This window comes from Harpegnathos saltator, unplaced genomic scaffold (genome assembly GCF_003227715.2).
Source record: "Harpegnathos saltator strain DR-91 unplaced genomic scaffold, Hsal_v8.6 scaffold612, whole genome shotgun sequence".
In the NCBI taxonomy this organism is placed as follows: Eukaryota; Metazoa; Arthropoda; class Insecta; order Hymenoptera; family Formicidae; genus Harpegnathos; species Harpegnathos saltator.
The window spans coordinates 577,613-591,242 of NW_020230441.1; the positions used below are offsets into that span (position 1 = coordinate 577,613).

General features: G+C 48.1%; 1 protein-coding gene across 3 annotated transcripts in view; it reads left to right on the forward strand.

Annotated features, from left to right (window-relative positions):
• kon (chondroitin sulfate proteoglycan 4-like protein) overlaps nucleotides 1-13,630 on the forward strand; it is a 40,619-nt gene that overhangs the window by 5,587 nt on the left and 21,402 nt on the right. For 2 of the 3 annotated variants that reach the window (XR_849766.3, XM_011141149.3), the window contains exons 2-3: nucleotides 1,489-1,652; nucleotides 8,872-9,103. Coding sequence is in view for 1 of the 3 variants with exons in the window: in XM_011141149.3 (XP_011139451.1) it covers nucleotides 1,489-1,652; nucleotides 8,872-9,103 (396 nt within the window). In the remaining 2 variants the exon portion in view is untranslated. Of the gene's footprint in view, nucleotides 1-1,488; nucleotides 1,653-8,871; nucleotides 9,104-13,630 lie in introns of those variants that run through there. The other variant, XM_025304494.1, reaches the window with a different exon arrangement.

Below are 13,630 nucleotides of genomic sequence, written 5' to 3' on the forward strand. Positions count from 1 at the left end.
CTGCCGCCAGAGAGAGGTCCGCTGCTGCCGCTTTTGTTAATGAAGTGGCTCGAGCGAGTGGCTCCCGGCTATATATAACGGGAGCTCGGGAAACTTCGAATCCGCGGATAAATTCCGAAGTATCCTGATTAATAACAGACGCGCGCGGTCCTAACGTAATCCGCGTGCGCATGCGATTGCGATCTGTCCGCGTTGCTAACCGCCTAAAACTAAACACGTCAATCCACAGCGACGCTTTTCATTTCGGTCGACACGGTTCAAACGCGCTGCGACAGATGAAAAAAAAAAAAGAGAAAAACAAGAGAAAGCCTTTGGGCATTCAAGACCGCATTTACCCAAAAATATCATTCCGTTTTATTCCGATGGTTGTTTTCCCCGACAAACAATCGGACGACAATCGATACGAGGAGGACGTTGGTAGACGCGATCTCATGCGGCAGTAAAATATTATTTTTATTAATATCGTAAATAAACAATGCTCTCTCTCTCGCGAGCGCGCGCGCGCGAGCACGAAGCGGTATATTATTTCGCGTCGTGAATGACGCGAACAATGAATCACGCGAAAATTCGAACGATTCGCGGAAATCAATACGCGGCCGCTATTTGAAAAGCTAATTTATCTATGGGAATAAACGGAATTCGAAGACCGAACCGAGACCGAGTCGCGGAGCTTATCAGATTTGCAAAATCGTGCCGGTTTGTTGTCCATCTTCGTCGGCGACTTATTTACCGCGGCACAGCACGATAAATATATCAAATTCCCTGAAGAAAGCCACTTCAGCTCGCAATTCAGAAGTTATCGGAGAAACAGATGAACGAAATAAAACTTCCCGAGTGACACTTAATTTCTCTTCCTCGGCAGCGAGGAAAAATGAGATCTCGCGCGGGGCGACTGCGACGTATTCACCTCCGCTTCTTACTTTACGCAAAAATACGATGTTCTCGCGAGCGCAGCGCTCACGATCCCCTCTCCGCCGCTCCTCCTCCTCCTTCTCCTCTCTCTCTCTCTCTCTCTCTCTCTCTCTCTCTCTCTGTTTTTCTTCTCTGTTTTTTCTTCCTTCTCTTTGCTCCTTCCTTTTTCGCAAACTCATATTTTAATTATTGCTACGTTAGTCAGCGGAACGCAAAATGCAAGACGTAACTGCCTCCGTCGGTTGCAACAAAACTACGTAATTTCAGTACCGGCCTGTGGGCTTGTCGAGAGAGAGAGAGAGAGAGAGAGAGAGAGAGAGAGAGAGAGAGAGAGAGAGAGAGAGAGAGAGAGAGAGAGAGAGAGAGAGAGAGAGAGCGTTACAACGTTATGTAAATTAAAATGAAGGATTGCACCGTTAATAGCACGTTTTCCTATTTCCCTCTGCTCCCCCGCCTCCTCCTCTACCTCGTCCTCTTCTATCTCTTCCCTGTGAAATATCCGCTGTATAATAACGCGCACACCATCGGTCTCCCACGTTGTATCACCTAAACGCATTAAATTTGTTAAACTTGCAGTGTCGTTTTACGGGGCGAGCTACATCCATCTTCCGGTTCAAGAGGCCAAGGGTGCTACTGACATCAGTTTCCGGTTCCGAACTCATCTCGCCGACGCCATGCTGCTATTGGCCGCCGGCAAGACGGATTACTGCCTGATCAAACTCGAAACCGGCAGATTGAAGGTTCGTTTGCCCCCGGCGCTTACTTCTATTAATAGGCTTTCTGTTTGGTGTCGGTCGCCTCGTCGTTAACGGGGCTCGCACGTGCTGCGGGCATACGCCTGTCTGTCAGAATTCTCTCTCTTTCTCCCCTTGTCGTCGTGTCCTTGCGGCAGAAATTAGACGCGCTGTGACACACGCGGAAAAAAGCGAGCTTCTCGCGTGCGCTAAAATATTCTCCCTCGAGCGCACGAGGGAAACGGAGGATGTAACGCCCGTGTCCGCGGCTCTTATTACTTCGGGATTCTTATTTCTCGGCGAAAAAGGATGGCGCGAGTCCAAGGCCGACGACGAAAGAGCTACTGCATCCAGGGAAAGATCCTTATTGGCGCGCCGCGGATCCTTGCGGCGCCGATCACGTCGATCCTTAATCCGCGATATATTTTTATCTCTTTTGCGTCCACCCCGCGTCTTTATTCAGTCGATGTTATTTATGAGCGCATGTCTGAATTTAACACGACGACGCTTCAAATATCGCTCCTAGATCGATGATACCCGAACGTTCCCGCATTTCGCGTGTGCGAGGAATGTCGCTGAGCGATATTTTTATGCTAATGTCGATACTGGCTATCGAGCGAGTTGTCACGCTTCAGCCTGTGATATTGCTGTAATATAAAAAACCTAAAGCTGTGATATGAAATAAAAAAATCTTACGTACGGGGGCCGCGTGGTGCGGAGGGAGGATCCGGTTTAAATTGATTGGCTCGCCACGAGAGCGAGATACAGCCAAACTAGCCGTCAAATTCAATCGCGCAGGTGGATTTCGATATCGCGGGTTATCGCATTTCGGCCGATGGCAATTGCGTCTGGATCGTGACGAGTTGAGTCGCCGTCACTGTGCAATCATATCCAACTAATCGAACGTCGAGTCGTCGTTGTCGTCGTCGTCATCGTCGTCGTTGACGACATCATTAACGACGACGATGATCGCGAAACTAATCTATGTCGTTAATTCGCGAGCGCGAATTTTTTTTAGTCTCTTTTTTTTTACAATCTCGTTTACAGCCCGTCGTCGTAAAACGAAGATTTCACGGCGGGTTCGGCGGAACGACCCTGTTATTTCATTAAATGATCGACTTCTCTTCTCCCCTCCCCCACTTTCTCTTCGCACCCCGTAATTGCTCGACGCAGTGAGCGCATTGACATCGATGACGGTCGCTTTACAACGCGCCGAACGCGAGAACGAGGGCGAAAACCGCGTAATGTCTTTTACATCGCTGTTTCGCGAAATGAAATTGCGACGTTACCGCGTGATGGCGGAGTCGACTTTTTCTTCTTTCTCTTTTTTTACACACACACACACACACACACACACACACACACGCGCACGCACGCGCACGCACGCACACACCCGGCTGCGCGTCGATACGGCGCGATGTTTCGGCGAGGCTGGAACATCGCCGCGTCGTGACGCGCGTTCGTTTTTGCGCATCGGGAATTTCATGCGATCAGTCAAAACTGTCTGACACGATGAAGTCACTCGGTTGGATTTTACGCAATAATGAGCGTCGCGTCCCGAAAAGGCAAAAGAAAAAAAAAGAACGCACACATACATATATACATATGTACATATGATGAAATTTTTCTCTTTTTCCACTGTCTACAAAAAGTCGCGCAAAAGTTGCGTGCAAGCGGTTCAACCGGCTGGCCTCGTTTTGCCTAACGTGTGCATCTGTCATGGGAAATAATTCTTAACGGGATAATCATTCGTTGAAAGCGAATCCCGCGCTGATTTACGCGCGGTAATTAAACGCGTCGTGTACACGGTGCATGCGAAATGAACGTGAAAGACTCACTCTCGCGTTCAGCAGCCGCTGGGGCGCGATTCGTACGTACCGCGTTGCGCTCGCGAAACGAAACGGAAAGGGATTTATTATTTCTCGTGCTGATTGTGCGCCACGAAGAGCCGTACATTTTCGACATTGCCGAGAAGGAAAGAGAAGCGAGAGAGGAAGAGAGTCGCGGAAACCGATCGCGGATCGCAGAGCACGCGTTGGACACGTATCGCATTACGACGAAATTCTATTTCGTATGTTCTGCTCGCACGGGACATCAAAAATTGGAATTCAGATTGAATACATACAGAATATGGAGTGTGATCGATATCTCTACACGTTATTACGGCGAGCGTCAAGACCGCGACGGAAGGAAGAAAATAAGCGAGATAGAGAGCGGGGGGACAGAAAAAAGTGAACGAGAGAGAGAGAGAGAGAGAGAGAGAGAGAGAGAAGAAGAAAGCACGTATGTATATTAAACATGTACGCATCCAAAGTGGTACAGCGTAACACACTTATAAACAAGTTTCACGGACTATAATGAGAGGAACGTTGACAGCGATAGAGCTCTCGCCAGTAGACATCCTGTCTCTCGATAATAACCGCTGATGGGAGCCGCGCGCTGCTTCTAATTATGTACAAAGAACGTTGCGCTGCAACGAAGTTACAACTTCGCCGGCGATTATTAATTTTCCAACGATTAATATTCCCGCGCGTACTCTCATATTCTACACGACTCATTATCACCCTCGAATGAAACGTGCTTAGCGCCCTAACGCCCGAACTACAACTCTTGCAATTGCGAGAGATACAAGTGAGAGAAAGGGAAAAAGTGAGAGAGAGAGAGAGTGAGAGTGAGAGAGAGAGAGAGAGAGAGAGAGAGAGAGAGAGAGAGAGAGAGGATGGGGGGGAAAGGGGAGAAGCGCTCGGGCTACACCTACCCACGGTGACGTTGGTGCGCGTGAATATTACTTTCCGCGACGGACGGCAATTGGAATAATCAGTTTTCGCTCGGTCCGTATATGCGGCCGTACTGTATCATTGTAACGTAACAATTACCCCAAAGTGCAGGCCGCGATATATCGCGGCACTCTCGCACTCCAATCACGAGATTTTCATCAATCCCGTGCCGCTCCGCAGCGCGCGCGCGCGGCTCGCCCTCCTTTTACAACTTTCATTCCCTCCGAAGCCGCCTTAACCTTGAGATGGAAGGCTCGCTCGTTCGCTAACGGTACGTATCCCGATGCAGTATTAAAACACCCACCGCGAGCGAGCCTGAGTGCATTAGCCACATGCAGGCGCGAGCGTGGGCGCGGCGGCAGCGTTGCTCTCGCGTGAATCCCGGCGTGAAAACCGCGCGAATCTAATTTCACCAAGGGTTAAGTCGGTGCGGCGCGAAGAAGCCGCCGTCGAGCGGCTTAATTAAATTTGTTAAGAAGATCGTTAAGGCGGATGAAGGCAGGATAAACGGGTTGGGGCAAAAAGTGCAACGGCAGTTCTATGGTTCTCTCTCTCTCTCTCTCTCTCTCTCTCTCTCTCTCTCTCGTGTGTCTCTCTCGCGACGGAGGAGAGCCTCGACTCGCTCGACGCCTCCGGAGACTTAAAAGCCCCTCTATCCGGCGATAATCCGGCGATTCAGAACTTAATTGCGCCGATATATCGCGGTATCGCTCGCTTTCCAGCCGGCGCGGTGTAGTCCTCCTCGAGTAGTCTGCGCCTCCTCATGTACTATTCAGCATCGAAAGCTCTCCCTTTGTGCGCACCACGGTGTGTATTTTTAATTAAATTTATTCCGTACACTTTCATCCGGCTTATTTCCACGGCGGCGGCGGCGGCGGCCTTTGATCCCTGCGTTCGCGGTTATCGCGATATAAAAATTGCGTAGCGAATTATTCAACGCTTCGAAATTTGAATGCACCTACGCGCGCGCGCGTCGGCGTAGCGACGGGGATGTGTTTTACCGTTAAGCGCGTTTAATAAACCGAAAGCGCCGATAAGACGTAACGAGTAGCCGGCAGAACGAGAGAGACCGTGACGTTAAGAATATGATAGCGGCAGATTAATATAATGGGCCATAATGCCTTGTAATTAGAATAAAAGTCCTATTGTACTTTTCCTCTTCGTTAAGAGAGGCGACCCCGTAATCCCAGTAATTATGAGACACCGTTACTGGCGAGGCGCGACATTTTTCCCGACCTGGATAGACATCTCTCCTGTCGCGCAGCGTAAAGCCGTGTTTTAAATAGTAACGAGCAAACGCGTCTATTCCGCGAATTAACGTGTGCAGAACGTGAGAGCAAGAGCGCCACTCTCGTCGCCATTACCGCCGGACGATCGCGTCTCGAGCGCGCAAAACGCTCGTTAAGCTTGAGCCGTCGCTAATCCGATGAGCGAATCGAATCTTAATTACTTTTGCGTGCGCCCCGCGATATCGCCCACTTTTCAACGCGCACCGACCGCCAGCGCGTGATCGCGTTTATTCGCCGAGCCCGCGCCCAACGTGAAGAGAAAAATGCTCGCGCGGATAATCGCGCGGCCGATCGCGCTCACTTTTGCCCGACGTGCGTTTCTTCCGCTGTCGGGCGGCAGTCCCGCGCGCGATCCATATTCGCGGTGAAACCGGGAATATCGGCATCAACAATGACAGTGCGAGTGCCCCGCGCGGGATAATCCGACGATTCGACGCCGCATCGCCGGGGCTTCCGATATTGTTCACTTTCCAATTGCCGATGCATTCATAATGCCGCCACCGGGGCTGCTCCTCGGGCTACGATTGTGTATAGAGGCGCGTTTACATTCTGCAAAGTGTCGTTTCTCGCGCGCTTATACATATTAATAGGTGCTGCATAGTCATCCGATCGTTGGCAGACCGACTACCGGCCGGCCGTGCTGGCAAGTCGCGAGAGCTCGCGCCTTTATTATCAGGTCGATCGTAAAACTGCTGCGCCGCGTAGCGCCGCGCCGCGCATTCACGTCGCACTATCGCCGAAAATGTCGATGCGCCGTCGTGCTCCGCTCCGTCGTGGCCGGCGATGCTGCGCCGCCGCCACTGTAGCTTCAGTCTCGGACGATCGACTTTTCATTAAGAGCGAACCGCGCCACGGACGCTCGATCGTTTCATGTAGGATCAACGAAGACCGCCCTGGAGGAACACGGGGCGCCACGGCACCAAAATGCTATAAGTCTCAGACGCTCGATCCAGGTCGCGATTAAAGCCTCTTTATCGAGACCTCCTGCCTCACTCCTCTAGCCTAAAGCGCAGCGTGTAGTACCCGGTAACTCGATAATACATTACACCACGTCGTGACATAGAACGCGTTCAAATGGTCAGATCGCGGGAGGTATTTCTCGAGGATGTTTACCCGTAGTTTTCGCTCTCTCCCGTGCTTCTCTCTCTCTCTCTCTCTCTCTCTCTCTCTCTCTCTCTCTCTCTCTCTCTCTCTCTCTCTCTCTCTCTGCTTCATGTTCTCGACGAGAGAATGTACTCCAGCTATCTCGGATCCTCAGCACCGCAATCGTGTCGAATCGCGACTCGAATCGCGCGGATTGATACCTCCAGCTGTCCTGAACGAATGAAGCGAGTCTCTCTCTGGCATTTCCGACGTGTGACAAATCCCGCGGCACTGTCTCGCAATTGGCCGGAAATGCTCTCCGTCCGGGGCGTCAAGAATTCGCAAACGAACGCGCTTCGCGATGCGTGTTAATCAGTCAAACATTTACAATGCCGAGCGACACGCGCGCGCGCGCGCTTGATTTAGGTGACTTCCGCGGATCTGAATATGCGCGGGGAGTTTGGAATTTATTCCCCGGTGGGTGTATCGTAAATCCGGCACGCGTAACTAGGAATCCCCGACGGCGCGATTACAAAGTAACTGCGGTAACCGCTGCTGCGCGACGCGGCGTTTTCAGGGAATAATACGCGGCGATACGTATCCGCTCGCCGTGTGCGCGCGGCTGCATACAACAATCGCGCGAATTACGAGAGTGCGCGAGCGAGCGAGGAAGCCAGAAGCGTCGCTAAACTTCGTGTTTGTCAGTCACCTGCACCGCGCGCCCTTTCCCAGTCACGAAAGGGGACCGAACATGGCAACGGGAACGCCATCGGGTTATCGGCGAGGTTCGACATTTATTTCCCGCGCGAGACTGAAAGCCGTTTTCACTGTCTGTCTAGCTGTCCGCCTTCTTCATTCTCTCGGCATGCAAACTCATTGTGCGAGTGCCTCAAGTGCAGACGGAATATACGAAACCTCGAGCTGTCGGATTCCTGTCAGCTCACGCTGTCGGAGAATTTGCGGGGCATGACTGGCGCCAGGCAACCTCGTACACCGAGGTTGATACTACCTACGCGAGACCTGGCCTTTTTCGCGGTTCTATATCTGTTTCTCGACGCACGTTCCCGAACGGCAACGAATCGAATACTTCCATCGAAATGTCGAACTCCCCGCGCGCGCGACTTCCCGCGACCGTTGCCGTCGGGATAAAATTAAATTTTCGTGTCAAAACATCCGTTCGTGACGGCAGTAAGAATCGAGAACGACCATGTTCCCTTATTTCGGGACGATTGTCTCACTTCCGAAAATGCTTGCGCCGCCACCAATACACACTCTCGACATATACAGTCTCCTTCTCTCTCTCTCTCTCTCTCTCTCTCTCTCTCTCTCTCTCTCTCTCTCTCTCTCTCTTCGCCTCTTTTGTCCAATTTCGAGCTGATTCGAAGAGGAAGAGAAGTCTTTTGCGGGCGGTTACGGTATAATTGTTTCACGGCGCAAATGTGAAATTTTTTTTATCACACTATCGAGACCGCGGAAGAAGCCGACTATCTTACAGCATTACAACGATACGCTTCTTGCAGTTTTTTCGCGCACAGTCTCCTCGGTTACGCCGGCCGCGGCGTTCATTAAATCTTTTGAAGGTGTGCGCGCGTACGTGTGTCTCGCTCTCTCGTTGCTCACCGGTAAAAACTCTTTACGCGTTTCCATAACATTTTTTTACGCGTCACACAGTGCTGGCGCGGAAGAGTGTAAAGTACACCGAGTCTACGGCCGGAAACCGAAGCTCTATTTCGGGGAAGAACGACCGTTCTCGAAAAAAAAGAGAGGGACAGAAAGAGAGAAAGAGAGAGAGAGAGAGAGAGAGAGAGAGAGAGAGAGAGAGACAGAGAGAGAGAGAGAGAGAGAGAGAGAGAGAGAGAGAGAGAGAGAGAGAGAGAGAGAGAGAGAGAGAGAGAGGAGAAGGAAAAAAGAATAGCAAAAAGGGAAAGGAGAAAAGGGGTGACGGAGCTCAAGAAAAAAAACAAAAATGCATTTGTACCGTGCGCATGTACGTATAAAACCCATTTGCGGTAGCGGCACGTCCACAACTCCGGCAAAAATGAGACTGACTTTTACGAGCGCCGCTTTTTGCCGCAGGTTCACATTAATCTGGGTGCGGGCGAGAACGAGATGGCGAGCGCCCGCGGATTGACACTGAACGACCTCAGTTGGCACGAGGTCAATTTGACGAGACGCGAGGCCAACGTCACCCTGCAGATCGACGTGATACACATAGAGAGATCCCACCTACCGGGCCGCTACTTCGAGCTAAACATACAGTACGGGGTCTTCATCGGCGGACAAGGCGACTTCAACGAGCTATTTCTAGGTAAGACGACGACAGGAAGAGAGAGAGTGCAAGGGAGACGATGACGATAGCGGCAGGCAGGCAGGCAGGGCTTGACTCATCCGGATAAATTGTCTCGCCACGTGACTGAACTAGATTCGATACGGCGCGCCGGCAAAAACCACGTTCGTTGACGTTGCATCGCCGCGCGGTCACGACCACCCCTCTCTCGTCTCCTCCCCGCTCCTCTTGAGGTACCTCCTTTTCGTTTAATTTCGTTAAATAGTCGGCAATCTAGCTAACTACAACGGAGACGACGGAGAGATCGGATAATCGGAGGGGTTGAGATAAAAAGAGAGAGAGAGAGAGAGAGAGAGAGAGAGAGAGAGAGAGAGAGAGAGGAAGAGAGAGAGAGAGAGGTGCTTAATAAATAATTAACGTAGAAAAATAATAATAAATAATTAATGTAGAGCTCATGCATGCTCGAGCGCGCCGGTCGAAATCGCGGATTAGAGTCAGCGACGCAATGTTCTTTATAACCATCGTTAAGGACTCTGATAGTATTCTCCGCGAATTGCAAGAAGGAAAATCGTGAACTTTGTTAATTATGCAATAAACAGAGGTAAAGTCGAGCGCGCCACTCTCTATCCTTTACTCGTGCCGCCGAATATCATAATAATGTTCGCTATGCTATATAAAATAACTGCCGAGGCTAGTGCGTTGCTAGATTCGACCGCGGCAAACGATTTTAAACTTTATTCCCTTTTTTTCCCTCGAGTCGCTTTCGACGAAATTCGGCAAAATTTAAGCAATTTAGAGTTTGCATTACGTTATTTCTCTTCCCGGTGTATATTCGTTCTGTTCTTTAGCGCATTTGGAAATAAAGCCAATAAAATTATCACGTTGGTCGACAGTATCGTTAAAACTCTAATTTCACAAAGAGCATATGAGATGATATAATATTAATTATTAATTATTGTTTGTTCGACAAAACTGATACGCCGCGTGAGGAAATTAAATTTAATGGAGTACAACGTGGGTTTTGTGATAAAAAGCGTCGACGCGATACAATAGTGTTATATTTCGTTTCTTTGGTTTTTTAAATGTCGATTCAGCGAATCGCTATATGAGTAATAAAAGTAAATACAGACAAAATCGGAAAGCTGACACAAGTTTAAATCCACTTGGACGATTTATAATTCACGATGGAGCATGTATTTGATTAACAGTTAATATTAGTCAAACGCACGATAATTTCATGCGTTGAAACTGTTAATAATATTCGATATCTGTGTGCTTCCTCTATTTTTTTTTCTGTATGACAATTCTGTATGATAATATTTAATAAAAGCCGGTAATAGTAAAAAGACGAACGTCAGCAGTGCGCGTCATAAATGTAAAATAAATAATTATAATTTAATGGTGAGGCGCCATATAAATTCCGCGCATTATTCGCGTCATGTAATTAATTAGTATTCCATGATTAATTTATTAAATTAACAAAACAATACGCAATCATTAAACTCTGAATTAAATGCACTATGTATTGTGTGAATATTTGTGTATATATTTGAGTATGCTATTTAAAGCGCAAAAATTACCGTAAAATAGCAATATGAAAAGTATTTAACGCGTATAGTCACAAAATGTCGATGAATAATCTGCCGGGGTAACGTTGCGTTCACGTTCACTACGATATTACAGCGGGAATTGTGTCAACTGACGTGAAACGACGACGCCTTGTCGGGACGAAGCTGTTTGGCAGGTATGATTCTAGTAATTCCACAAGATGGAATGAAGAGATATGTACGAATATAAAAAATATGAGACCTATGGAGGAACGTCGTATATTTCTCGCGAGTGAAATTTCATCGTAACATGCAAGAATCAGACAAAAATTGCACAAAAATCGCAAATAAAAGAATCGAGCGTTGTTGATAAAAAATTGTGCCAAATAGTTGACGAGCGAATGTTTACGTTTCCAAAATAGTTGAATAAAAACCAAAGTCCTAAAGATCCGAAACTAAAAAAATCTAAAGATCCGAATGTGCTGGAAATAATTTAACATTTGTTTGTTTAATCACGTTCGTCTCTTTGTATTTCGTATTTTTTCTCATCTCACCTTTCCCGATATTGCATTTAGAAATAATGTTTTAATATCTCTTAGCCGCGGGAGGTGGTTTCCAACGAAGGAGCTCTTTTGATGTATTTCATCTATATATTTTCTTGAAATACTAGGGAATTTTTCTTCCGAATCTTCCCTCGTTCTCTGGCAGCCTTCGATGTTCTCTTTGGTGCAATCATATTAATGGAAAATCGACGGAAACGCTGTATTCGTTATGAAACACCATCGGCAAAGGCAGAAATAATAAATTAGTATAAATGGAGAATCGATAGATGGATTTGAATGGTGCGAGTGATCTAAATTATTCGTGGCTCCGGTTTGATATTTCACTTATTTCTCAAATTCGCGCAAACTCGAGTTCGTTAGTCTTCATACACGAATCGTCGTGATGTACGAAAACTTTCGCGAGAATTTTACGTCATTGAAAATGTATCGCAATGTGTTTTCCGAACGATTGCTGCGGACGATACTTTAACGGCGAATTAATTGTTTGCTATCGTGCTGGATCGTGACGAAGAGCGAAAACAGGTGATTACAGCGGCACAGTGGCCGATATTATTATATCGAAAGTATGATGTACACTGTCTCGCGTTTCCGCGCGCGCTGGCGAAGGGCTTAAATAATGGAGCGCCGGGAGCACGAGTTGCGCAAAATCGCACGAACGGGATGTAATTCAAACATTTGCCTTTGTTTTCGTTGTGTGGACGCTACGTGTAGTAACAAGACTCGTCTCGTGCACCAGTAACGGCGATAATTACAATTCGACGTAGCTCGCGCCAATGGCACTACATCAATGCCCTCGGCGTACTTCCTTCTCTGATCTTAAAATATCTCGTCACGCGAGAGACTCGTCGATCGCGTTTATAATCTCGTTGCCGATACTAATTTCATTAGCGCGGCCGATTCTATTTGCGCCGCGAATAAATTGGAAGCCGCGATACGTCTCCCGTGAGAAACGGCGATCGGAATATTCTCCTTGCGCGCTCCTTTGCCACGGTTACGACGTTCCCGTCGTGTCACGCCTTTGCGGCGAAATTCCAAATTATACGTTCTTCCGCCTCACGGTGTATATCCGCCGCGGTCATAGAGCACTACGAAGTCGAAAACACGGACGACCAAGAAAAGGCGGGAATATCCTTTCTATTTTCAGCCCGCTGTAATTTGCACAGAAATCTCACACAAGGAGAACAGCGCGTTATTACTTTCGGAATATTCCCGAAGACAGTGTGATGGAAATGTACCGGCGGGAACACACCGTTGTACGAATAGAATAAATCAGGGAGAATCAAAGTAAATTAGAATAAGTTACACCGGCGAAACTTCGCCGGAGCGAACGGACCGGTCGCAGGGGGAGCTCAAACACGCGAGAACTCACGGGGGTGTAATTCGCATTTATAGCAGCGGCTAATCATAATCTGCGGTGCGTTGCGTTTATGATTTCCCGTACCTACTCGATTAGAATTACTCGGTCGTTGTGCACTCGAGAGCGCCTGCCGTCGCACTCTTCGCGCTCTACACACGCGTCTCAAGTACACAGCTCGATAACGACCGGGTTCTTTCATGCAGACTCGCGGCGCATCAGCCGCAGCGATCGGTAATCATTCCTGCCGCGAGACAAAAAGTTTACTCGGTCCTTCCGTTCGAATTGGCGCGGGGGCGAAATTGAATACGATCGGCACAAACAGCATCGTTCACTGGCTGTCTCTCTCTCCCTTTTCCTCTCTATTTCCGTCACTCTTCTATACTCTACTTCTACCCATCCCCTCACTCTCTTTCTCTCTTTGGACGCGCCCTCATCGTTACCCCGTCGACCGTCACGCATAATACTCGGCGACCAGCTCAAAATTCAATTTACATATTCATGACAATTCACTTGTACCCCATGGTACGGTGTGACCTACCCCTTGGAGGAGGTCTTATTAATTCTCCGGTGTGGATCTCGCTAAATTCTCGAATCTAGGAATAAAGAAAAAGAATCAACCCTCACAACACTCGGGAGGTTGCGAAACTCATTTTCGGCAGGGGCTCGTGTACGATTATACAAGGTGTCTCAGAAATAGGTGGCCAAACTTTAGGAGCATATTCTACTCATCGGAAAAGTGAAAAAAGATCCTGCAAGCATGGGTCCAAAAACGCTTCTTTTCCAAGCTATAAGCACTTTTTATTTGCAATAGACATGCTTCGCATCGACGTATTATGCATTATTCTTTATCTATCTTTCATTAGAAGTAAATAAGTGAGCGGATGTGTCTGTTTAGAATCGGAAGCAGTCTTTATTTGAGCGTTTAAGATTTGAGATAGTGTCAAGATCAGGTAGCTTATTCTATGTTCTTACTAAAGTCTGTAGCAAATAAAAGATGTTTGTAACTTAAAGAAGAGTTTCTGGGTTCATGTTTATATGACCTTTTTCATCCTTAGGCAAGTAGAATATGTTCTTAAAGTTT